The sequence below is a fragment of the Pristiophorus japonicus genome, chromosome 4 (assembly GCF_044704955.1).
Source record: "Pristiophorus japonicus isolate sPriJap1 chromosome 4, sPriJap1.hap1, whole genome shotgun sequence".
NCBI classification, from domain to species: domain Eukaryota; kingdom Metazoa; phylum Chordata; class Chondrichthyes; family Pristiophoridae; genus Pristiophorus; species Pristiophorus japonicus.
This window is the reverse complement of record NC_091980.1, coordinates 236030694-236057817: the sequence shown is the minus strand read 5'-3', so window position 1 is coordinate 236057817 and position 27124 is coordinate 236030694. Positions and strand designations below refer to the sequence as shown.

At 41.8% G+C, this 27124-nt stretch overlaps 1 protein-coding gene across 7 annotated transcripts in view; it reads left to right on the top strand.

Moving 5' to 3' along the window:
- Positions 1 to 27124, top strand: part of ktn1 (kinectin 1) — a 152853-nt gene that overhangs the window by 37915 nt on the left and 87814 nt on the right. For 6 of the 7 annotated variants that reach the window (XM_070879165.1, XM_070879163.1, XM_070879164.1 and 3 more), the window contains 8 exons: positions 455 to 568; positions 3268 to 3435; positions 3533 to 3709; positions 7956 to 8086; positions 12340 to 12462; positions 17807 to 17950; positions 24517 to 24611; positions 26337 to 26481. In XM_070879165.1, coding sequence (XP_070735266.1) covers positions 455 to 568; positions 3268 to 3435; positions 3533 to 3709; positions 7956 to 8086; positions 12340 to 12462; positions 17807 to 17950; positions 24517 to 24611; positions 26337 to 26481 — 1097 coding nt within the window. The remainder of the gene's footprint in view (positions 1 to 454; positions 569 to 3267; positions 3436 to 3532; positions 3710 to 7955; positions 8087 to 12339; positions 12463 to 17806; positions 17951 to 24516; positions 24612 to 26336; positions 26482 to 27124) is intronic. The other variant, XM_070879167.1, reaches the window with a different exon arrangement.

Sequence of the window (27124 nt, the reverse complement as noted above, 5' to 3'; positions counted from 1 at the left end):
GGATGTCAGGAACCTGGGTAGTTCTAGCTAGGTACTTAGTAATCTATTATAAGCATATAACCATGAAGCTTGGTATTTAAAAAAAAAATTCCAGCACTGATATGATTTGTAGGTGAAATTAACCCAAGCTATGTTAAATACTGTTCTTGGTACACTTTCTTGTCACAATTCCTAATTAAGGAGAGTGAGCAGATGATCTTGGCCCAGTGATAGGTGTGTTAGTACAGCACTGATTGAGGGTGTGGTCCTTCCCTGTGTTGACCCCTCCTTTCGGTGCATCCCAACCTCAAATAATAGCTCTCATCTGTGGAAGAGCCTTCCCAAATCTCAAGCTTGTTGTGAGGATTAAACACTTTGTGTTGCATCATTTGGTGCACTACCATTTATTGAGTGAATTAACTGAATTGCTAGCTTACCAAGTTGAATTGTTAAAAGATGTTTGCTTTATTTTTAGCTGCTACTGTTTCTGAGCAGTTTGATAGCTACCAGATTTACCCAGACAGATTGGAAACTACTGCACATTTTGCAGAGCCGAGAGAGGATTCATTCTTTTTATGGAGTCAGGACAGTAAGTTTTTTTTTAGAGCCAGGATGCTATATTAAGATTGCATATACATATCAATTAGTGCGGTGCAGATTTGTTCAGCGCACAACAAATCTCATCTAATAAAAAAATAAGATACAATTTCCCTTTTTAGTTATTATATGCAAATTATTAAGTTGCTCCACTGCTAACTGTATTTAAGTGTCAGTTAGTCAGTTCCGAATCTTTTTAAAAATGTAATAAACATACATTGCTCAAGGCCCCAGTCAGCCACCCCTTCCTTCAAAATGTGACAACTCAATCATTCTTCGACTTGAGCTATTTTTTGTTGATGCATTAATTTTTATGTCAAACGTGTTTCCATTTGTTAATCCCTTTAAAAATGGAAACTCCCCAAAGAAGCACCGTGGTCCCCTCGATATGCTTTACTTTGGGGTGGGAAGTACTTACTGGAGGTCTGATACTTTTCCCTCCTTCCCAGGAAGGAAAATTGGAATGATAGTTGGAGCAATATTTATATAATTCTGGGGTTAACTCTCCAATCCATCATGTTAGCCAATCAGTCCACATAATTTCTTAAAAAAAAATAGAAGTTATCTGATAACGGAAGTATACCTTATCATTGATGTGTTCATATTAAAGGAATGCTTCTTCGTAATCGTAACAGAAATAGGCCTTTGGGTTAAAATGTAAATTTGAAACTTTGCCAGGGATCTTTTATATCTGTAGATGGTATCAGTGAGCTGAACTTGGAAGTTGTTGGCTTGCCTGTATCTGCTGCTGCAGTTTCAAGTATAGTGACTTAGTCACCATCACATCTGCTTCTGTATAATATTGCAAGATAATTGTGGGTGAGGAAGCGGCCCATATTTATTCCTATCCAAAAATAATTTACAGTTCTTGCCTTCCCGCTCCATTATGACAACCAGTTTTTTTTCTTAAATAATTCAATGTTTTTTGCCTCCACTACTGTCAGTCAATCCAGTCCAAATGTTCATCATTCTTTTTATATAAAGAATAAATTCCTCCTCCTCAATTCTAAATTTGCCTTTACTGATTTGAACCTGTGTCTTTTTGTCCCACTCATAATGTAATATTGTATTCTGGATTTACCTTTCCCATTATCGTAATTATATTGTATATCTCTGATTACCTCTCTGGCACCACTTATCCAGGCTGAAAAACCCAAGCTTCTCCATTCTGTTTGCTCTGTTAACGGTTCTGCATTGGTTGGACATGTTGGCAATCAAGTCTACGAAAGCTCTTACGTCGCTTTCAACTTCAGCTCTGGCTATTTTAATACCGTTCATGGAGTATATGGGCAGCTTATTTTTCCGTCCTATATGCAGTATTTTATGCTTGTCTGCATTAAATTTCATCGGCCATTGTTCTGCTCACTTGCATTTTGTCTAACTCATTCTGAAGAATCTAGATCAGTAGCAAGAGGTGAGAAGGCATCTATTTTGTGCTTGCTTATTAGTAGAATGACCAACTAAATTGTAAATCACAGTGGAACATAACATTTAAAGTTAACTTTTAGTGTTAACATATACAATTTCAGAAGTAAAATAATTGTTTGAGAAGAGTGATTTCCTGTTTGTGTATGTCCACAAGCAGTCTTGTAGAGAGCCTGTTTTGTCAGGTGTCTTGGTTAGAAAATCCTGTTCAGCACATCAATCTGGTCAGCCATCATTGAGGTTATCTGGGATTGCTTGAAAGCTGTTTTTGATGTTCATACATAGTTCAAAGGCTCAATATTAACTGTGACCTTGAATAAGTTTGTAGTTGAGAATAAATAGATACAAAAATGTTGAGCAAAAATACTCTGCTCTTGGGTGTCACAAATGCAAAATTTGAATCCATCAGCCTTTTCAGATGAGCATGTATAGACAGGTAATGTTCTAACTTCACTTTTTTTTTCTTTTTGTAATTTTCCAATTTTTCTTTCCTTCAGAAGGGAGGTGATTCATTCTGGAGTGTGGTTCCTTGGGTAGAGTTGCTGGCCAATCTCCAGTACCTTGCCCATATGGTCATTCTTCAAGTCACCATGCTGGAAGGCTGCTCAAGCATGATGAGGGGCTCACAATTAGAATTGCCTATGCTCAATGAAGGTTCATTCACGCATTTTTAATCTAGACTATTTAGTGAACAAGACCTAGACAGACATTTTTTTTTCTCCTGATTAGTTAACTTAGCACAGATCAGTAATTTGAACTCAAAGTTTCTAATCTGTATGACTATTTATCCATTGAGACATTGGGTGAGCCGTTTTGTTGCTGAGGGGCATTCTGCCAGTTGTAGCAAGCCGTAATATATTTTGGATGAAGTCTGAATGATTTTAGCTTTCATAACAAGACTCCATTAAATGTAAAAAACTACAGGAGTTGACCATTATTACCTAAATATTAAAAAATATGTAGGGGTTGGAACTGAGCAATATAATGAGCGTTTAAGTTTGAGATCACTTCATCCAGTGATATTTGAGCTTGCTTTGCATCCACACTTTCCCCCCATTTTTAGCAACGACTATTTTGTCACCATTTGTGAAATGGTGCATCATTTCATGTGTGTTAATGAGTGATAATTCAGCATTTCAGATTTTAAATACAGTTTATAATAATGGACTTGTTGGGACTCTTGCGATCAGATTGAACAATCCTTTGTGCTACTACTCTTGTCCTGTTTCATGTTTTAAATGTTACATTTCAATGGGAATTTTGCAGATGATCTAGCTCAAGATGTTCGTAGTGCTTATATCAAAGAGCACACTGAATCTGTTCAAATGGTTATCAAAAAGCAAGAACCAGTGCTTCAATCAATGGAAGCCAAGCCACATGAAAGTGGACTAGTGAGAAGAAAAACTGTGCCAAAAAAGCAAAGAGTAGAGCCAGGTCAGTGTTCTTGTTTTCTGCATATTCTCTTTATTTTTGTTTTTAAAAAATCACTGTTTTTGAGAAGTATACATCAATTGGAAGTGTTCTGTTGTAGTTTCCGCTTCAGTGGAGAATCTCCCAATGAAGTCCTCAGTCTACATTTCTTTGGATAATGCTGAGGTTATTGGTCATGCTGAAAAGAGGGATAACGTGGTTGATGACAAAAGCGAATTGATCAGTAGTGGTATACAGAAAACCATTGCCAAGAAACAGAGGACTGAATATGATAAAGGTAATCTGCTCTTCATGCTTGTCTATTGACAGAAATTGTAACAATTTCAGTACTATGGTTTAATATTTTGGTAAGCGGCTGCTGTATAAGCTTAAAACAGAAGCACTTAAAAGTAAAATATCTATTAGATTGTACTAGTCTTAAGTTTTTTTTTCTGAATACTGTCTCTGCTTTATCTAGTGGCAGAAGTTGTAACTACTTTTTATTAAATGGTACAGTATTTTTAATAGTGGCAAAATGTAGATACTTAAATGATACTTAAGTGCTGGCCTTGAGGGAGCACTCCTTGTCTGTGTTAAAATGGTAAATGTGTATGCTGTTAATCTTCAGTCATATGAGGGAGAACAAAGTGTTGATTAGCTTTTATGTTAAAGTCTCCAAAGCATTGTTACATTTGTAACTTGGATTGATTTCATGATGCAAGCTGCAACCCAATTCTGGATTAGGCATAGTCATCATATGAGCTGTTTCTGTAACTGGTGCCTGAAGATCTTTTTAGTCACTATTTTATTACTACTTTCAGCCGATTGCATGGGAACATGAGATTTTAAGTTTTTGAGTTTAGTTTGTCCAAGCTTTTTAATATTTTAACTGTTCAAATTCAAAAATGTGACTAGTTTGTCTTAATTTCTGGTTTTACTCTTTTGAATGCTTTCAGATGCTAAATGTGGTCACTAAAGACTCATGTATTAACTTGATCATTTAGCTTTAATGAATAGATTTGTTTTTGGGGGAAGAGTCACAGATATTGAAGGACTGATTATTGTGGTGATGAAAATTCAATCTTTCCCTAAGCTGCTGAGTTCCTGATGTCAAATGTGCTAATATGAGGAGATGAACCAAGCTCTTCATCTTTGGCAACAAATCTTTCAGTGCATAATGTTGAATACTTTTGTGTGGAATGAATTGTAGATTTTTAGCATTAATGTATTGATATATAAAAAATGTACTGCATTTGAGGCCCGTGCAGAGGGATGATAAAACTCATAACTCATAAAACCTGAATCAAAATATTTTAGCGTTTACAAATGCTGTCAGAAGGGGCATGACAGAGTCGGCAGAATCATTACAATAGCAGCAAAATATTAAGCCGCATTTAAGCGTAATATATTTGGACATGATTTGCTGCTTTATTGCAGTGAAACATTCCCTGGGACTATTTCCTCATGCGTTTTTCATGTTTCTTATAATGGATCGAGGTGGGGTTGCATGGAATGGTTCCAAATGTTCTTTATGCCCAGGGCCCCAAAGATTCTTAATCTGGCTCTGCATGTTTATGGCTTGTGGTGAGACTTGCATATTTGTGCTGACTCCCAGTGGCTTTGCACTGGAACTGCAAGCTGACTCTTGTGATAGACTTTGCATCTAACATTACCTGCCAGGAATCTAATACTGTAAATGGTAATCACAGCAGCAATAATGGGTGCAGTGGGTAGTGTAAGTAAATGTTGACACTTTTAAAATGGGTTTTCCATTGACAAAGCCATTGAAGGGGCTAGAGCATTTGGAGATGTTGTATTGTGATCCATTCATTGTTTTTAATACATGATCGATGCAGATTTAAGATTCAAATTTAGATCTGTCATAGCTTAAAAAAAATGGAGCGAGCTCAACGAGCCACATGTCTTGCTTCTGTTCTCCTGTTCCTTTGACCTGCTGGAATTGAGTATTGAGTGACCTTCAGTGCTATCTCACCTTGCCAGGTGTATTTTCTGTGATGGAAGGTCAGTAGTGATTGTTGCCTTTGAGCCTTCACTGACAGGATACATATGGAGAAATAGGTTGGTAGGTGAGTGGTTTTCACCATCATTAGTCAATGCTTTTAGCATCTCATCTGTCACTTTGAAAGCATGTAATGAAAAGTTAAACAATTATCCGGTGGTGTCAGGATAATCACTTTCTCTAAATATTGTTATCCCAGCACTTTTGGATTACATTTCTTTGCTCAATTGGTTCGCATGTTATTTCAACCTACCATCTATCTTTGGATGGCAAAGCTGTAAGGGAAACATCTTGTGATGAGGATAAAAAGTTGCTTGCCATTTCAGATCTTTGTTGAGATTAGCTATTCTTGAGTCCAATACCTACACTGCATCTTTTTCACCTCTTGTTCGTCGGAGGATATGTGGTCAAAATTTTGCATCTTTTAAAACCTGAATAGATTTTCTCCCTGTGGCCGAGGAGTTCCTCCCGGAGTCACAGTACGGATTTTGTCCCAAACTGGGTACAACGGACATGATTTTTGCAGCGCAACAGCTGCAGAAAAAATGCAGGGAACAGCACCAGCCCTGAAACATGGCCGCCTTCGACCTTCCAAAGGCCTTTGAACTGCGAGGGTCTATGGAGCGGCATCCTCCGTCACCATCTTCCACCTGCTCCACGACGACATGCAGGCCGTGATCCTGAGCAACGGATCCATTCCAGACCCAATCCACGCCCAGACTGGGGTCAAACAGGGCTGTGTCATTGCCCCAATCCTCTTCTCAATCTTCCTCACTGCCATGCTCCACCTCACAGTCGACAAGCTCCCTGCTGGAGTGGAACTAAACTACAGAACCAGTGGAAAGTTGTTCAATCTACGCCGTCTCCAGGCCAGGTCCAAGACCACCCCAACCTCTGTCGTCGAGCTGCAGTATGCGGACAACGCCTGCATCTGCGCACATACAGAGGCTGAACTCCAGGATGTGGCCGACGTATTTACTGAGGCGTATGAAAGCATAGGCCTTACACTAAACATCAGCAAGACAAAGGTCCTCCACCAGCCTGTCCTTATCACACAGACTGTCCCCCAGTCATCAAGATCCATGGTGCAGCCTTGGACAAAATGGACCACTTCCCATATCTCGGGAGCCTCCTATGAACAAGAGCAGGCATTGACGACGAGATCCAACACTGCCTCCAGTGCACCAGTGCAGCCTTTGACCACCTGAGGAAAAGAGTGTTTGAAGACCAGGCCCTCAAAACTGCCACCAAACTCATGGTCTACAGAACTGTAGTAATACCCACTCTCCTGTATGGCTCAGCAACATGGACCATGTACAGTAGACACCAAGTCGCTGGAGAAATACCACCAACGATGGCTCTGCGATATCCTACAAATCCCCTAGGAGGACAGACGCACCAACATCAGCGTCCTCGACCAGGTGAACATCTCCAGCATCAAAGCACTGACCACACTCATTCATAAGCAATGTGTTAATAAGGAGGTTGTTGATTGTACTTTTGTCTGGGTTGAGAACTGCCAGTATATTCAGCTGACTCTGTCTACTCCAGAAATGGGATCTGAAGTCAGGAATTACCATCATCTTGAAGATACCCATATGTAGTATTCCCTATTCCTTTTAAGGTTATTTTGAATTCCTTTTTTTGGGTCCATTAGTGCTTAAAATCAATCTTGTAAATAATGCACTTTCATTTTTTGAAAGATTAGTGAATGAATAATAGATTTTCTGCTTTTCTGGCTTGTTGCAAGTTAACAATTAAATGGTGCTTCAGTGCATCAGCTCAGTTACAACCCATAAAGTGATCCTCCAGTTTCCTCGAGAACCCATGCGACGACATGCATGCAGACATGTATCTGTTTTATCTTGCGTGCATTCACATCATTTTATGAGGAAACTGGCAACAGGTATGTACTGCCAACTTCACCTGACCATGTCGAACCTCTTTATCGTTCCACTAAGCTAATGGAAGATGGACTTGTATTGGTAAATTGGAAATCAGTGCATATTGGATTCCAAGCTCCAACTGCACCAGCGGTTACACTAGCACCTTAGTTGTTGGGAGCAGAATTGGAGTGTGTTCTCTTAGGCATTTCAGTTCAAATTTCTGTTATTGATGGGTATTAGGCCTATTGTTGGAGCAGAATAGAGGGAGCTGTTCTTTTCATCTGGCCTGTGCTGTGCCTTGCCTTGCAATACTAAATGCCAAGTGAAGAAAATATTCCATGTCTCATCAAGAATTTGCTGACATTTCTCTCGCTGATCAATTATAGATGTTTAACCCACTGCCTACTCCACAAAAAAGTTAAATGGTGGATGATATTTTAGCCGTGTATGCTGTTTTTTTTTTAAAAAGAAATAATTTGCAGCAGTTTATGGAATTTTTAATTATCATGTTCAGTGTATCAAACGTTTAATCGTATTAATTCCATAGAATCTCCAAGACAAGGTAAGTTAATGTATCACTATCTACTAAATTAACTTTAAATTTCTTTATGGTGCTGACTATATTATTTCCTTTTCAGAAAATGCAGATATAAAATTTAAAGATTTTCTCTCATCTTTGAAAACTATGACATTCTCTGAGGAGGAGGCTATCTATGTTGCCGAGATTCTGAAAGAGAAGGCTATGGTGGTTCAAGATATTTGGCAGAAAGTAAGCGGCACACTCATTTTCTTAGTTCATCAAATAACTATGGATGAGGGTGGTCATCCATTCAACAGCACCCTACAGTTCTCCTAATGTGCTTTTCCCCCTTGATGATTAATGTTGCTGCCTTCACTAATCTTATTTAGAAGTATGTTCTATGTGTTTACATGTAGGGAAATGCCACCTCCTTTATTAGTCTGTTTTTTGAACACACTATGGGATCAAGTTTCGGCCTGAGTTGCTCCTATTTTTTTGGAGCAGCTGGTTTAGAATGGAGTATCTTAGAAATTGCAATTCTCGGCATTTAGTTTGCTCCAGTTCTAGTCAGTTAAAACAGTTCCAGTTTGGAACAGATTTTTTTTCAAAAGGGGGCGTGTCCAACCACTTACGCCTGTTTTGAAAGTTTAGGCAATGAAAACTTACTCCAAACTAACTTAGAATGGAGTAAGTGCAGATTTTTGTACGCTCAGAAAAACCTTGTCTACACTTTACAAATCAGGCGTAGATTACAAATCGGGCATAGGGAACGAGGGGGGGGAAGGGAAGTAATTAAATTCTACCAGCATTCAACAGTCTTATACAAATAAAGAGCCACCCTGAATAAAAAATTATAAACAAAGCAAAGACAAAATATTGAGCATTCCTACCTGTGAAGCAGCAGCAGCCTTCGAGCTGCGGTGCTTCAGGCAGGCCTTCCTTCCATGTAGGAGACGGGCGGCGTCAGTGGCTCGACGGCAGCCGAAGAACACAGCAAGCAAGCAGCCTTCGAGCTGCAAGCGAAGCTGAGGCCATTTGGCCACGGGATAGGGGTGAAAAGCAGCACTCACTGATTTCAGCAGGTGATTTCTTCAACAGTACTGCTAAAAGCACTCCTTCAGACACTCAAAAACATCACCTAAATTCAATCCCAAGCCTTTCCATGGGTTCAACAGACGAATGAACACTTTTCTTTAAGTCCCTTTAAAAATGGCCGAGTGTCAATGTGCGTGCGCGCTCCAACGCTCACACGCAAGGCTGCTGACACGACGTTGTCTCATTTAAATTAGCCCCATCCCCCACTACTTGTAGAATTGACGCGACTCTGTGGCTCGGCCCCCCCCCCCCCACCCCACCCTGCTGTGTGCGCGCCGCGCCGAGCTCTCAGGGACCTGTGGGGAGCTGGAGAATCTGGAGGTATTTTTCTGTTGCACTTTTAGGCGTGATAAACGGGCGTCCAGGTCGGGGCTGCGCCGTTCCAGGCGCGGCCTGAAACTTGACCCCTATAACCCTAAATGATATATTCCATCTTCAGTATTTAGCCACATTTCTCAATTTCCTATTGTATCATAGTTCCCTCCAGCCTCCAGTTGTGGCATTTTGGCCCCAAGTTTCCACATGATTTGCTCCTGATTTTTAGGAGCAACTGGTGTAGAACGGAGTACCTTAGAAATCGGAATTCTCGCCATTTAGTTTGCTCCAGTTCTAGTCAGTTAGAACAGTTTCACTTTGGAACAGAATTTTTTTTCAAAAGGGGGCGTGTCTGGCCACTTACGCCTGTTTTCAAAGTTTCGTCAGTGAAAACTTACTCCAAACTAACTTAGAATGGAGTAAGTGAAGATTTTTGTATGCTGGAAAAAACCTTGTCTACACTTTAGAAAATCAGGCGTAGGTTACAAATCAGGCGTAGGGAATGGGGGGGGGGGGGGGGGTTTAAAGGGAAGTTTACAAACATTAAATACTTCAGTTTTACAAATAAAGAGCCATCATCAATAATAAATGATAAATACATCAATAAATCAATCAAAAAAAATTAATAAATAATTTAAAAAAAAAAATCAATAAATAAAACATTTTCTACTTACCGACTGCAGCACCGGGAGCCCTCCAACAGCGTGCTGGGATGCCCCCCCCAGTGTGTCTCTGTCAGTGTCTCTATCTCTCTCTGTCTGTCTCTCATTCTCTGTCTGTCAGTGTCTGTGTTTCTGACAGCGAGGGTAGAGAGAGGAAGGGGGAGGGAGGGGAAGGAGATAGGGGGGAGTGAAGGAGATGGGGGGGGGGGGGAGTAAAAGGAGATGCGGGAGGGGGGGGCGGGGGAGAGAAGGGGGAGGGAGGCTGAACGGGGGCCGGGCCCGAGACTTCGGGCAGGGCCTGTCCCCAGCACCAGATTTACAGGTAGGTGGCGTTGGGTCGGGTCGCGGGGAGCGCGGGTCAGGGGGGTGGTGGGTGGGAGGGAGGTCGGTTCGGGTCGGAGGGAGGGAGAGGGAGGTCAGGTCGGATCCAGTCCGGGGGGTGGGAGGGGGAAGCGGGAGTCGGGTCGGGTCCGGGGGGGGGGAAGTGGGGGTTGGGTCGGGTCCGGGGGCAGGGGGGGGGAGGAAGGAGAAGTGGGAGTCGGGTCGGGAGGAAGCAGGAGCTGGCCGTGGGAGGAGCCTTATTCACGCAGCCCCAGTGAGGCCATTCGGCCAGGGCTAGGGGCTGCGTGCTTCGGGCCCCTCCCACACAGTTTCGGGCGACTGGAGCTTACTGCACTTGCGCGCCCACTGTAGCGTGCATGTGCAGAGGTCCTGGCACTGTTTTCGGCGCAGGGACCTGGCTCCGCCCCCTACAGCTGCGCTGAGGGCCAGAAGACCTGCAGGGAGGTGGAGAATCTGGAGGGTTTTTTTAGGCGCACTTTGTGGCGCGAAAAACGGGCATCCAGGTCGGGACTGCGCCATTCTAGGCGCGGCTCGAAACTTGGGCCCTTTATTTCTAATGCTACTAGTGTATGCGTGTCTATATCTTCTTACAGATTTACCTTCATTTAGGTCCCCCTTAATGTCTGCTGTTTTCTTGTCTCTGTTTTTTGTGTCTATCTGGGCATCTGTGCCTGTACCTACCTATTTTACTATCTTTCTCTTTCTTCCCTCCATGATCTGTCTCATCTGGAATCCTGATTTCTCTTTCCACCCCGCGTCCCCTACCTATCTATTTTAGATGAATCTAGATTGTTGCCTCGATGTCCTTTTTGTTTTAAATGTAACTTGTCTCTCTCCAAGTCCATTTTGTTCTGAAAGTTATTTCTGAATTTGAATATTTTAATCTGATAAGTATGCTGCTTTGATTTGTTCCCCCTTTGTTACAAGCATTAAATTATAATACTGATGGTACTTGATCAGATATCTGTTTACGGCAGAATGACTTGTACACAAAGTGGTATCTTAAAACTTTTACTGTTTACTGAAGATGGAGATACTGAGCTAGTTAACTTTTCTTGTTTGGCTCAAAATGCTGCTTGGCATTGCAAAAGCATAAAAAATGTTGGGTGTGTGAAATGGCTGTTTGACCCTTTTTGAAGCTTATATTTCGAGTTCTCCAATTATCCCATCACAGCATCCAACTATCACTTGAACAATTCCAATAATTTTGCCTATATACCCCTGCCTGAACATTACAAATATTTATTATTCATTGAGTAAAATTCTTCATATATTTTTGGCGTTAAAGTTTCTATTTCCACTCCAATTGATGTACTTTAGACTCACTTTTATAGCTTAGCTTGAAGTAATAATTTAAATGTACCAATCTATATTTTGTGTACTTCAATTGGGTGTTTCTTCCCTAAATATATTAAGTGTCTCGGAAGAAGCCAGTTAAAGATCGTGATTCTGTAATCTTCCTCAGAAAAATCCCATTACACTTGGAATCAGTCTTCTTGCTGGTCGCCTTATCCTCTCCAAGGAATTTTTTGGAGAGCAGTACCAATGCTGAATACCGTACGAAGTGTGACTACAGGTGCAGCTTAACTTCTGTAGAGACAGTTTACTATTCTCGTTATAGATAAAGGGACCCAATTGTTCCTGTTGACTAAGTCAACTATCATAACACTGAAGTTTTGGTTCTCCAATCATTGCTTCATATTGTGTGCTTTAGGAGTAGTAAATATTTTCACTATTTTAGTTTGGATGCAATTCTTGGTAAAAGTGGCTCCAGTGAAGTGAAGGTATCCACACACATGATGTGACAGATTAGAAAAACCTGAGGGTAGTGATGCCATTTAATTGTTCGACAAAATGTTTTTTTTAATTGCCTATGCTTGTATTCAAACCATGAAAAAGTTGTGAAAAACAAAGGGGTGAAAAAGGTGGCTTTAAATATTCCATCAAGATATTCTTGGTTTGTTTTGAAGTGTATTTGATTCATCCAGTCCTGGTTTCACTGAAAAAGCATTTCTTGCAATGTAAATTATGGCATGGGAAATGTTGCATTTATCTCAAGAGGACCCAGATATTCTTGATCTCTTCCAGCCTGGAGTAAAATGTGATCCAGTTCCTGCATTACAGCAGCAATTGCAAGATAAAGAAAAGTTGCTTCGAGCTTTTCAAGATGAGGTTGCTCTCTCAAGTGACAAGTGCAAACAGTTGAACCAGGTAATACACGTCAAAATATCTGTGACCATTATTTGTAGATTTCAATGCAGTGGCCCTGGTGAGCAAAGTAGCCTTGGTTCAGCTGAATTTCAATTAAACTGAAAAATCTAAGGATTCGGGATTCTGAATTCAGCATTACTGCTTGAATACAAGAACTGGAAATAAGCCATCAAATTCTGTTCTTTTTGTTACATCAGCTTTGAGATAGTGGAAAGCTGTTGGGTATATTCATATCTATTTGCAAAGTGGTGATCAAAATGGTTTCCTTTCATTACACCCCAGCAAGGGGTGAACAGATAATACAAGTGATGTGAGCTTCCATATCAGTGGTCAGGGGGTGGTATTTTAATTGTACTTTGAATGGTAGGAAATCGATGTATCTCACTGGAAAACTATTCTGTTTATATGGTATATATGTTTATACCAGTCTGCAGGTATATAAAAAAGAAGAGAGTAGCTAAAGTAAACATTGGTCCCTTAGAGGATGAGACTGGGGAATTAATAATGGGGAACAGGGAAATGGCAGAGACTTTGAACAAATATTTTGTATCAGTCTTCATGGTAGAAGACACTAAAAACATCCAATAATAGATTATCAAGGAGCTATAGGGAGGTTGAGGGAAACTTAAAACAATCACTATCACTAAAGAAAAAGTACTCCGAAAAATAATGGGACTAAAGGTGGACAAGTCCCCTGGACCTGATGGCCTGGGTAATGGTTGGGTGTTTTTGTGACTGGAAGGCTGCATCCAGTGGGGTTCCACAGGGCTCAGTCCTGGGTCCCTTGCTTTTTGTGGTATATATCAATGATTTGGACTTAAACATTGGGGGTATGATTAAGAAGTTTGCAGATGACACTAAAATAGACTGTGTGGTTAATAATGAAGAAGAAAGCTGCGGACTGCAGGAAGATATCAACGTATTTGTCAGGTGGGCAGAACAGTGGCAAATGGAATTCAATCCGGATAAGTGTGAGGTAATGCATTTGTGGAGGTCCAACAAGTCAAGGGAATACACATTAAATGCTCCGACAAGCATAAAGTGACAAGTGAAAAGCATAGAGGAACAAAGAGACCTTGGAGTGCAGGTTCACAGATCCCCGAAGGTAGCAAGCCAGGTAGATAAGGTGGTTAAGAAGGCATATGGAATACTTGCATTTATAAGTTGAGGCATGGAAAACAAGAACAAGGAGGTTATGCTTGAACTGTATAAAACACTGGTTAGGCCACAGCTGGAGTACTGTGTGCAGTTCTGGTCACCACATTACAGGAAAGATGTGATTGCACTGGAAAGGGTGCAGAGGAGATTTGCAAGAATGTTGCCTGGACTGGAGAATTTTGGCTATGAGGAAAGATTGGAGATGCTGAGTCTGTTTTCTTTGGAACAGAGGAGGCTAACGGGAGACCTGATTGAGGTGAATAAAATTATGAGGGACCTGGATAGAGTGGATAGGAAGGACCTGTTTCCCTTGGCAGAGGGGTTAACAACCAGGGGGCATATTTAAAGTAATTGAGGGGAGGTTTGGAAGAGATATGGGGAAATTTCTTGACCCAGAGGATGGTGGGGGTCTGGAACTCTGCCTGAAAAGGTGATAGAGGCAGAAACCCTCACCACATTTAAAAGATACTTGGATAAGCACTTAAAGTGCCTTAAGTTACAGGGCTACAGACCAAGAGTTGGAAAGTGGGATTAGGTTGGATAGCTCTTGGTCAGCTGGCGCTGACACAATGGGCCAAAATGGCCTCCTTCCGTGCTATAAATTTCGATGATTCTATGATCCTCGGGTCTTAAAAGTAGTGGCTACAGAGATAGTGGATGCATTGGTTGCAATCTACCAAAATTCCCAGGATTATATAGAAACATAGAAAATAGGTGCAGGAGTAGGCCATTCGGCCCTTCGAGCCTCACCACCATTCAATAATATCATGACTGATCATTCACCTCAGTACCCCTTTCCTGCTTTCTCTCCATACCCCTTGATCCCTTTAGCCGTAAGGGCCATATCTAACTCCCTCTTGAATATATCCAATGAACTGGCCTCAACAGCTCAATTCTGGAGAGGTCCCAGTGGATTGGAAAATTGCAGATGTAACACCCCTATTTAAAAGAGGAGGGAGACAGAAAGCAGGAAACTTTTGACCAGTTAGCCTAACATCTGTTGTTGGGAAAATGCAGGACTTGATTATTAAGGAAGCAGTAGCAGAACATTTGGTAAAGCACAATACAGTCAAGCAGAGTCAGCATGGTTTTATGAAAGGAAAGTCATGTTAAATTTGCTGGAGTTCATAGAGGATGTAATGAGCAGGGTGGATAAGGGGGGACCAGTGGATGTGGTGTATTTGGATTTCCAGAAGGCATTCAATAAGGTGCCACATAAAAGGTTACTGCACAAGATAAAAGTTCATGGGGTTGGGGGTAATATATTAGCATGGATAGAGGATTGGCTAACTAACAGAAAACAGTCAGGATAAATGAGTCATTTTCCGGTTGGAAAACTAACTAATGGGGTGCCACAGGGATCGGTGCTGGGACCTCAACTATTTACAGTCTATATTAATGATTTGGATGAAGGGACCGAGTGTAATGTAGCCGAGTTTGCTGATGATACATAGATGGGTGGGAAAGCAAGTTGTGAGGAGTCCACAAATAATCTGCAAAGGGATATAGATAGGCTAAGTGAGTGGGCAAACATTTGACAGATGGAGTATAATGTGGGAAAGTGTGAGGTTATCCACCTTGGCAAGAAAAATAAAAAAGCAAATTATTATTTAAATGGGGAGAGAGATTACAAAATGCTGCGGTACAGAGGGACCTGGGGGTCCTTGTGCATGAAACACAAAATGTTAGCATGCGGGGACAGCAAGTAATTAGGAAGGCAAATGGAATGTTGGTATAAAAGCGGGGAAGTCCTGCTACAACTGTACAGGGTATTGGTGAGACCATACCAAGAGTACTGCATAGTTGGATTTTGATTTCTCATTTGATAGTTGGTATGTCAACAAAAGATTGCATGAGCACCATTTAACCATGTATTGTCATAATAAATGTGCTTTGGAACTGCATCAGCCAAAATGAATAATTCAAAAATTTAAGGTGTTTACTGTATTTATATACAGTTTTATTGCCATTAAATCCAGGCTCTTCACTCATATTGCTGCCACATTATTATGAAAAGTTAAGACATAAGCATACCGAAAAAGGACAGGTAACTACCAATTTGTTTATCAATCCAGTCCCATCTTGATATGTGCAACACACATACCATCAACCTCATTCCACAGTCCCCACCCCCACCAGTCTCTCAATGTTCTGGGGAGACAAAAATATCTTGGGCAATTTAGGGGAAAAAACACATGGAAATTCCTCTTCAATGCCTGATGAAAATCGAGCAAGCTCCAGCGGACCGTGGTGACAAATTTCTAGTCCCCATTGACCCACCTACCTTCTATAACTCAATGTCTTTCACTCTGTAAGGGGAAATTGGGAAGGCTTCTCCTCCCACGAGCGGGCCCCCTGATATAGAGGGCAGACGCTCACCCCAACCCGCGTAACAGCCCCCGGAGTTAGCAGACAGAGACGGATGGCAAGATATAACGATCTTTTATTACGAACGTTCGGGAACACCTCTTATCACAGCCGCCTATGAGTGGAGATGCTCTCCGAACAGCACAATCATACAACATTTATACATTTCAAAAACCCCTCCCTTCCCTGGACCTCCCTAGATCTCCAATTGGACTACCTTATCAGTGCTACTTCTCTAATTATTAGTGCTACTTTGGATTGACAGGCCAAGACCCTCGTGACCACCTTAGGCCGTGACTAGAATGACTTCATTAGGTCAGAATTTGTTGATTCTCCTTGGTGCCTGTGAGTCCGCCTCGAGCCTCTTCGCAAGGTTTTATCAATGTCTGTTTAGGTTCTTGCATCGTATCCTGTCGGAATATTATTGAATTGATAACTTCTGGAGCCTTGGTATAAGGCCGAAGAGAGGCCTTTTACCTCCTTATGGGTCGGTGCAGGAACCAGCACTTTAACCCTTGTCCCGCTGGTACCCCTAATGCCAAATTTCTCTTACAACTCACAGGAGCTTGCCACACTTGACACATAACTGTCTGCGAAAAATACTTCTTAACATCTAACCTAACTGTACTCTAGTCATCTGCCATCTTTGTGAATCTGGCACTATCATTCCATTTTCAGCAGCATTAACTTGACTGATCAAATTGAATCTAATATTATGGTTGCTGTTGCCCAAGTGTCTCCTCATGAATGTTTCAATACCTCATCGGGATCGCTACTAAGACCTAGGGCTCATACATGATTTCCCCATGTACCTTCTCAACATGTTTTGTAAGGAAACAGTATCTACAAGTATTTCACCCTCCCCCTCAGTACTTGGTGGATCACTATTGGACCTGGGAAATTAAAATCCCCATAATACAAGCACTTAGTAATTTTGTTGCCTGTTTAATTTGGGTCCATAATGCCATATCCTGATTGGTTCCATGCTCTGGAGACCTATAACCTGTAATTTTAGACGAACCATCTGAACCCAAACTGTTTCTGCTGTACATCATTCAATAATATCATTCTCGATAACAGTTCATTCCTAGATAGCAAAAAAGCCACAACCGTCCTTTTAGTCCTACTCTATGTATTTGGAATCCCCTCTATCACTTTAACAGAAACTTTGATCCATCATTTGCATGTCTGAATACCTATAATATCGAAGCTCTCCATTTTATTTCTAATGTTTCTGGCATTAACATAAAAGCATTTTAAGGCAATATTAGCTTTCTGCTTTGGAAGCCCATCCCCTTTGTTACAATGCTTGTGTTTAAATGTAGCTGAATGTAGTATTGATAACAGCTATCCTCTGGGTTCTTGTCCTCAACAATCTACACTTGGCTCGTATAGTCCCAGTTCCAACTAGTTTAAAAGCCTCCCAGTAGCTACGTCTATATTCTAGATGAAGTACAGATAAATTAATCTGTCTAAATTATTATAATGTGCATTGCACATTCACTGGATCGTTTTATTGTCGTATAGTTTAATGGCTATTAGTGTTCGTGCATTTATCTTGGCAGCATTTTGCAAGAAAATGTGCTTTGTGCACTTGAACCTGTGTGATAGTTTTGGAATGACTTTCCAAGTGGCAAAAAGATCTGTATTTAGACTCAGTAACCTTACTTCCTCTACTGCCCTACCATCTCTCCCCTATCATCCTGAGAAAATACTGAAAAACAAGGATTGATTAGGCCACAGGCAGTATCGTCTCAGAGACTTAAGTCGAAAGTTGTTTTCACCGTGACTGTTCTAATAATTTCTTACATTATTTTAGGAGTTGGTGACTGAAAAGCAGAAAGCCAATGTAGTTGAGACCAAACTAAGGGAACAACGTAGTGCCCTTGAAAAGGAACTAGGAGCTCTGCAGAACAAGCTGCAGGTCAGCTACCAGGATCATATGAATGAAACCCAGATGCAGGTAATTCGCAAGAATCTACTATTTCTCATTATACTCTCTAACCGATTGACCTGGCAAATCAATTGAATTTAAATTTCCATTAAATTGACTAATTCTTAGTGTATTTGCTATTATCACTGCTGTGCTGTTTAAAGATGCTCGATCAGTTGGTGGGTGGGGGGGCGGGGTGCGGGTGAGGGGTTGCGAATGCATGAGAAAATTTACAGGTTGTAGGAGGGTCTTTTGCAATCGATGCAACACATTTCTGATCATCTGTTTTTATCCCAAGCAGAGTTAAAATTCAATTCATAACTCTACATTATATATCTAGGCTCTATGGCCCCAAGTTTCCACATGATTTGCTCCTAATTTTTAGGAGCAACTGGTATAGAACGGAGTATCTTAGAAATCGGAATTCTCGTCATTTAGTTTGCTCCAGTTCTAGTCAGTTAGAACAGTTTCACTTTGGAACAGAATTTTTTTTCAAAAGGGGGTGTGTCCGGCCACTTGCGCATGTTTTCAAAGTTTCGTCAGTGAAAACTTACTCCAAACTAACTTAGAATGGAGTAAGTGAAGATTTTTGGGGGGGAGGAAAGGAGAAGGGGGAGGGAGGCTGAACGGGCCGGGCCCGAGACTTCGGGCAGGGCCCGTCCCCAGCACCAGGTTTACAGGTAGGTGGCGTTGGGTCGTGTCGGGGGGGTGGTGGGAGGGAGGTCGGTTCGGTTCGGGTCGGGGGGAGGGAGGGAGTGGGAGGTCAGGTCGGGGGGGGAGGGAAGTCAGGTCGGATCCAGGGGGTGGGGGGGGGGGGAAGGGGAGCGGGGGTCGGTGTCGGGTCCAGTCCGGGGGGTGGGGGGAGCGGGAGTCAGGTCGGTGTCGGGTCCGGTGCGGGGGGGAGAAGCGGGAGTCGGGTTGGGAGGAAGCAGGAGCTGTCCGTGGGAGGAGCCTTATTCACGCAGCCCCAGTGAGGCCATTCGGCCAGGGCCTCCCACACAATTGTGGGCGCCTGGAGCTACTGCACTTGCGTGCCCACTGTAGCGCGCATGTGCAGAGGTCCCGGCACTGTTTTCAGCGCAGGGACCTGGCTCCGACCCCTACAGCTCCTGCTGCGCTGCGCCGAGGGCCAGAGGACCTGCAGGGAGCTGGAGAATCTGGAGGTTTTTTTAGGCGCACTATGTGGCGCGAAAAACGGGCGTCCAGGTTGGGACTGCGCCGTTCTAGGCGCGGCTCGAAACTTTGACCCTATATATGTTGTACTGTAAGGAAGGACAAATTGGTAACAATACAAATAAGGAATATATTCCTAATAAAAACTTGCATTAATTGCACCATCATGCTGGAGTTTATGAAAATAGTGTTTTTTTGGGGGAAAAGTGTGCAATTCACCATCTTCACTATCTTCATTATCTTGTACTACTCTTTCATATGTTTAGAATTGTTTTGCAAAATACATTTTAATTATTGCTCCTAGTAGCCGGAGAAAAATAAAAGTAAAAGACCTTATTAAATATGTACATGTAGAAACATAGAAATTTATAGCGCAGAAGGAGGCCATTTCGGCCCATCGTGTCTGCGCCGGCCGACAGAGCCACACCGCCCTTCGTCAGCAGCCCTAAAGGTTACATACAAACCCATAAACAATGATAGAAAGATAACGAGCACCCAGCCCAACCAGTCCACCCCACACCACTGCAACACCCGTTATACCAAAAACATCTGCACTCCACCCGAACCAGAGCCATGTGATCTCCCGGGAGAAGCAAAAACCAGATAAAAACCCAGGCCAATTTAGGGAGAAAAAATCTGGGAAAATTCTTCTCCCACCCATCCAGGCGATCAAAACTAGTCCAGGAGATCACTCTGGCCGTATTCTATTCCCTGGAGTACTTACCATTATATCGGCGCCGACCAACGAAAGGTCATCGAGTCCAATCCCAATTACCAGCTCTAGGTCCGTAACCCTGAAGGTTATGGCACTTTAAGTGCCCATCCAACCATCTCTTAAAAGTGGTGAGGGTTTCTGCATCCACCACTCTTCCAGGCAGCGAGTTCCAGATTCCCACAACCCTCTGCATAAAGAAGCCCTCTCTCAAATCCCCTCTAAACCTTCCACCAATCACCTTAAAACTATGCCCCCTCATAATAGCCCCTTCCAGCAATGGAAATAGACCCTTACTATCCACTATGTCCAGGCCTCTCAATATTTTGTACACCTCCAATGAGGTCTCCCCTCAACCTCCTCTGTTCCAGTGAGAAGAAACCCAGCCTATCCAATCTGTCCTCATAACTAAGATTCTCCAGTCCAGGCAGCATCCTAGTAAATCTCCTCTGCACCCTCTCTAGTGCAATCATGTCCTTCCTATAATACGGTGACCAGAACTGCACGCAGTACTCCAGCTGTGGCCGGACCAAAGTATTATACAATTTAAGCATAACCTCCTTGCTCTTGTATTCTATGCCTTGGCCAATAAAGGCAAGCATTCCGTATGCCGCCTTAACCACTTTATCCACCTAGCCTGCTACTTTCAGGGATCTGTGGACAGACATTCCAAGGTCCCTTTGTTCATCTACACTATTAAGTGGCCTACCGCTTAATGTATATACCCTTTCCTTATGAGCCCTCCCAAAATGCATCACCTCACATTTCTCTGAATTAAATTCCATTTGCCACTGCTCTGCCCACCTGACCAGCAGATTGATATCCTCCAGCAGCCCATGACTTTCCTCTTCATTGTCAACCACATAGCCAATTTTAGTGTCGTCTGCAAACTTCTTAATCATACTCCCTATATTCAAATCTAAATTGTTGCTATATACCACAAAAAGCAAGGGACCCAGGACCGAACCCTGCGAAATCCCACTGGAAACATCCTTCCAGTCGCACAAACATCCATCAATCATTACCCTTTGCTTCCTACCTCCAAGCCAATTTTGGATCCAACTTGCCACTTTGTTCTGGATCCCATGGGCTTTAACCTTCATGACCAGTCTAACATGTGAGACCTTATCAAAAGTTTGCTAAAGTCCATATATACTACATCGTATTAAATGTAGTATCTCCAAATTTGCGGATGACACTAAGTTGAGTGGCAGTGTGAGCTGCGAGGAGGATGCTATGAGGCTGCAGAGTGACTTGGATAGGTTAGGTGAGTGGGCAAATGCATGGCAGATGAAGTATAATGTGGATAAATGTGAGGTTATCCACTTTGGTGGTAAAAACAGAGAGACAGACTATTATCTGAATGGTGACAGATTAGGAAAAGGGGAGGTGCAACGAGATCTGGGTGTAATGGTACATCAAGTCATTGAAGGTTGGCATGCAGGTACAGCAGGCGGTTAAGAAAGCAAATGGCATGTTGGCCTTCATAGCGAGGGGATTTGAGTACAGGGGCAGGGAGGTGTTGCTACAGTTGTACAGGGCCTTGGTGAGGCCAGACCTGGAGTATTGTGTACAGTTTTGGTCTCTTAACTTGAGGAAGGACATTCTTGCTATTGAGGGAGTGCAGCGAAGGTTCACCAGACTGATTCCCGGGATGGCGGGACTGACCTATCAAGAAAGATTGGATCAACTGGGCTTGTATTCACTGGAGTTCAGAAGAATGAGAGGGGACCTCATAGAAACGTTTAAAATTCTGATGGGTTTAGACAGGTTAGATGCAGAAAGAATGTTCCCAATGTTGGGGAAGTCCAGAACCAGGGGTCACAGTCTGAGGATAAGGGGTAAGCCATTTAGGACCGAGATGAGGAGAAACTTCTTCACCCAGAGAGTGGTGAACCTGTGGAATTCTCTACCACAGAAAGTAGTTGAGGCCAATTCACTAAATATATTCAAAAGGGAGTTAGATGAAGTCCTTACTACTCGGGGGATCAAGGGTTATGGCGAGAAAGCAGGAAGGGGGTACTGAAGTTTCATGTTCAGCCATGAACTCATTGAATGGCGGTGCAGGCTAGAAGGGCTGAATGGCCTGCTCCTGCACCTATTTTCTATGTTTCTATGAACTCGAGCGACAACTTTCCCAGTGGCTGATAGCAGACAGACATTGATGCGGTGATTCAGCATCGCCGCCAGTGCAGCCTTCAAACACTCTTTTGAAGACCAGGCCCTCAAATCTACCACCAAGCTCATGGTCTACAGGACTGTAGTAATACCCGCCCTCCTGTATGGATCTGAGGCATGGACGATGTATAGAAGGCACCTCATGTCGCTGCCGATACATCACCAACGATGTCTCCGCAAGATCCTGCAAATCCCCTGGGAGGACAGGCGGACCAACATCAGTGTCCTCGACCAGGCTAACATCCCCAGTATTGAAACACTGACCACACTCGATCAGCTTAGCTGGGCAGGCCACATAGTTCGCATGCCAGATACGAGACTCCCTAAGCAAATGCTTTATGCGGAGCTCCTTCATGGTAAACGAGGTAAAGGAGGACAGCGAAAACATTATAAGGACACCCTCAAAGCCTCCCTGGTAAAGTGCGACATCACCACTGACACCTGGGAGACCCTGGCCGAAGACCCCCCCAAGGTGGAGAAAGTACATCTGGGAGGGCGTTGAGCTCTGAGTCTCAACGCAAAGAGCATGAAGAGGCCAAGCGCAGGCAGTGGAAGGAGCATGCGGCAAACCAGCCCCACTGACCCCTTCCCTCGACGAATGTCTGTCCCACCTGTAATCGGGTCTGTGGCTCTTATATCGGACTGTTCAGCCATCAAAGAACTCACTTTGGGAGTGGAAGCAGGTCCTCCTAGATTCCGAGGGACTGCCTATGATGATGATTTTTAATTAAAAAAAATTTTTTTTTGGTTGATTTATTGATTTATCATTTATTATTGATGGCTCTTTATTTGTAAAAGTGAAGTGTTTAATGCTTGTAAAATCCCCCAACTTCACTCTAACTTCCCTTCCTCGCCCCCCTGCCCCGATCTCTCGTTCCCTGCACCTAATTTATAAAGTGTAGGCAAGGTTTTTCTGAACGTATAAAAATCTACATTTACTCCATTCTAAGTTAGTTTGGAGTAAGTTTTCGCTGCCGAAACTTGCAAAACAGGCGTAAGTGGCTGGTAACACCCCGTTTTGGGGAAAAAAAACTGTTCTAAAACAAAACTATTCTAACTTACTAGAATTGGAGCAAACTAAATGCCGAGAATTGCAATTTCTAAGACACTCCATTCTAAAGTAGTTGCTCCAAAAAAAGAAGCAACTTAAGCTGAATCTTGAGCCCATAATGTCTGTTTCCAAGATTACATAAACAGTTCCTCATATTTAATCTTTCGAAGTATGTTTTAAGTGGTTGAGATTTTTCAGAAAAGATTAGGAGAGAAGTGTGCCGAACTGAGATTCTAGTAAGGTGTAACTGCATTACAGCAAAGGTGATCACAATTCAATCACTTCCTCTATTATTTGGCAGACCATGTTACAGCCACTGAATTGGATGACTCTTTTAATATATAGTTTTAAAAAGGTAGTATTTTTGCTAATTCCTATTTAAACTTGGTTTAGCTTGTAGCCCACACTAATGTAATTCCTGTGCTAGTCGGGATGGTCAGCAATATTCATAGATTTAGTTCCTGTGCACGCTTATAGCAGGCTGCCATTGTGATATCATTCAATATTTCAATCACTGTACAGTACTTTTTAAAAATTTCAAAACTACAAGTAATTATCAATAAATACTTGTGCTGTTAAAGCATATTATAGTTGCAGGTTAATTTAAAAATGTCATTTGCACTCTCTCTTCATGGAGTCTAATCTTTAGTTAATATGGAGTGACATTGACCATTCATGTTCAGTGATTCTCACTGTTTTGCCTCAACACCAATGCTTGTATCCAATCATGCTGGAATAAGAATAGATTTGTCTTGACGGCTCCACTCCAGTACTTCTGCAGCATTCTGTGGTGCTTGAAATGTATGTGAGGAGATGTACAATTTTTTTCATTCGGGACTGGTTTCAATCCTTGGTTCCGGTGGTGAAAGAAAAGTGTGTCTACCCTCTACTACACAGTCCCTAAGGGATATTTCTTGAAAGTAAAATGAGATGGCATGGTAAATGCTTGTCATTCGTAGTACTGTGAATGTTACCATTTTAGCACAATAAGCTATAATTAAACAGTGCGGTCGGGAGATTAACATATTTGAATACTTACACTTACTATGAGTTAATAAAAGTACTGAGCTTGTGACAGTTGACATAGAATAAAATTATTTTTTGATTTTAATCGTGTTGCAGAACTGAAAACTCCTGCTTTGTTAATCAAGACATGCATTTTTTGGCAAGTAGATCTAATCTTTTGTCGTTGTATTTGAATATGGAAAACTAGTACTATCTTTAGTTTATTGCAGTGGGGAGAGTTATTCTACAGACCAGTTCATTCATTGTCATGTGAGAGAGCATACTTCTGGTTTACAATGTGAAATTTTGTTATTAAATAGCAAACCTTGTCTGAAGGCTAATCCATTTTAGTGTTACTAATTTTATTGTACAATCTCACAAGTTGACCTTTTCGACTGCAGTTTTCTACTGCAAATTTGCAAAGATTAACTAATCATACCTTTCTATAATTTGGTTACTGAAAAATGTTTCCTTTAGTTTCGCCAGCTTCAAGAACAAACAGAAGCATTGAAACAAGAAAACAGGATCCTGAGAGATGCTGTGAGCAAGGCCCCAACCCAAATGGAGAGCAAGTGAGTTGTCCTGAACCTAGGAGCTAAAATATTAAGTGCAAATGAGTAATTTTGATTACTGATTTATTATCAATCATTCACACAATAGCAACATTGCAAAAATGATTTACGACTAACTGAGGAATTGAATCCCTGTCTTGACTGACAGACTGGTTTCACAAGGAAACCCCATTTAGCCAGTCTCTTGCACATGAAGAAACCAACTTCTGTGTTGGGAGAGTGGAGAAAAAGAGAGGGGAGAGAAAGTTTAAGAAAATCTGTTTTTAGATCATTCAAGGAGCAGCATTGTTTTTCTTGGATGTATACAGATGAGTCAATCCTGATTGAAGGAAACCAGAAGAAAAAGACAAATATTGATCATTTGAATTCCAAATTTAAGCTGCTATTCTTTAGCCTTTTCATTCATGTCCTATCCTGAGAGTACAGGTAGATTGCTTGTTTCCATGCCCCTCTCAATGTTTCAGAGCAAGGTACTAGAAGGTGAGTAAGAATCACTTGGGCTGATTCAACTTTCCCAGTTCTTCTCATGGGATGACTAAGATGGGAAGTTTCTTATGTGGAAAAATTGAGTTGACATGCTACTGTGGCATATTGCTTGATAATTCATCTACACTTTGAAGGTACTGGCATGTAAATTTAAAATGCTCCTTTCACAAGCTTGTTGAGGCCAGACAGTGAAACCTACAGTACAGCTTTTACTTATCTCGATGTTAAAAAAAAAAACTAGTTTTATTTCAGAAACTACAGTCAAAGCATAATTTGAAAAATGTGTTTGGAGTGAGTCTGACCATATTTATCTGCAGAGTTAAATATCTAGTCCCTTAATGCCTTGCGTACGTGATGAAAGCAATAATATTTTGCTGCATTGAGCCAAAGTGCTGCATTGTTAGAGTACAGAAGTGTGAACCAACCGTCGACCTGTCCACATCAATCCTGGGCTTGCACTGCACTATGACTTGTTGGCTGCTCTGCAGCTTTAGTTTACAAGTGAAATTTTTTAGTGTTAACAAACAGTCTGGCACCCATCCAGAGTACAGATACTTTGTTCAACCTTGTTTTACGCTGTGGTCACTTGTTTGTTCTCGCTGGCTCACTTCCTTTTAAAATTAAAAGTGGAACAAAATTCTCCCATTTGCGCCAGCTTCACCTGAATGCACCACACCCCACTGTCTTTTTCCAGACTGGCCTGAGCTACTGTGCTCCCCAGTATTTATCCCACCACCTGTTCTCTCTTCCGGATTGGCCTGAGCTATTTTCGAAGTGTTCTTCTGACTTGCTCCCAGGGTAGCCCCCCCCCCCCCCCCCCCCCCCCAAGCTGCGTGTTACTGATCCCAGAAGATAAACACAAACCGAAGAAGACAGTATGAAATAAGCAGGCACAATTACAGGAGAGATAACAATTTTTTTTTGTGTTACTTCAAAATGCTCCTTACGCAAGCTTGGTGATGCTTACCCTACTCTCAATCTGGTGTCATTGGTGGCGTGTGTTATCCCTTGGTCTCTTATTTTTATTCTGTAATTCTAGAAGTTTGTGAAAATACAGACATTGAATTACATTGTAAAATGCAAAACTGCTAGTATACTGATGTATGGTGATTGGATGTATGTCTCTGTTCTGCTCCAGAATAAAATGTGCTACCAAATGGAAAAAATACCGTTTTAAATTGTATAGTCTGCTACTTTAAACTATAGACCCATTAATTGGTTTATAAATGTTGAATGCAGACAGTCAACAGAACTGAACAAACTGCGACAGGACTATGCCAGATTAATGAATGAACTTGCAGAGAAAACAAACCGCCATCAGCAGGAAGAGGCACAGAAAAAGAACCTGGAGGTTTCCTATGAACAAACCGTTCAACAACTCAAGGTATAAAAACAGCCTTTATTTCATGCTAACAGAAATGTGAGAAGTGGCTGATGGATTAGATCAGTGGCTGTGCAGATTGTTGGAGGGATTTCAGTATTACCAAAATAAACACTAACAAGTGATGCTATGAACTTGCAGCTTCACTGCTAAATAAATAGTAATCTAGAGAGCTATAAGGAACACATTCAATTAAATGTTCTGGACAGTTGCTTTGTATATTCAACATTCTATACTTTGGCATTGTGAACCAGGAAACTGCTGCAGAAATTGCTTTTTTAGGTTCTCAATAATTATTATTACATGGATTCTACCTTATTTCCTCTGAGTTAATCATTTGCTAATCTTGTAAATTGGTAACTGTTATACTGTGTTCAACTCATCCAGGGAGTTTTTCTTGAATAATCTAAAATTCTCTTGATTGAGACCTCTTAGTTATGAATAATTTGATAAATCAGTTTTGTTCTTTGTATTTTTGGTGGGTTATTTTGTTAAATGTCAGATGGTAAGGAAAAGCAATTCCATGTCTAATTCTGATGGCTTTAGAAATTGCTCAAGTTTGCCTCTTGTAAATTATACAGGAATCCTTTTCAGTTGCAATCTTATAATGCCTCCTGTGCTGGTTATGTATAAATCTGTTTGCCTT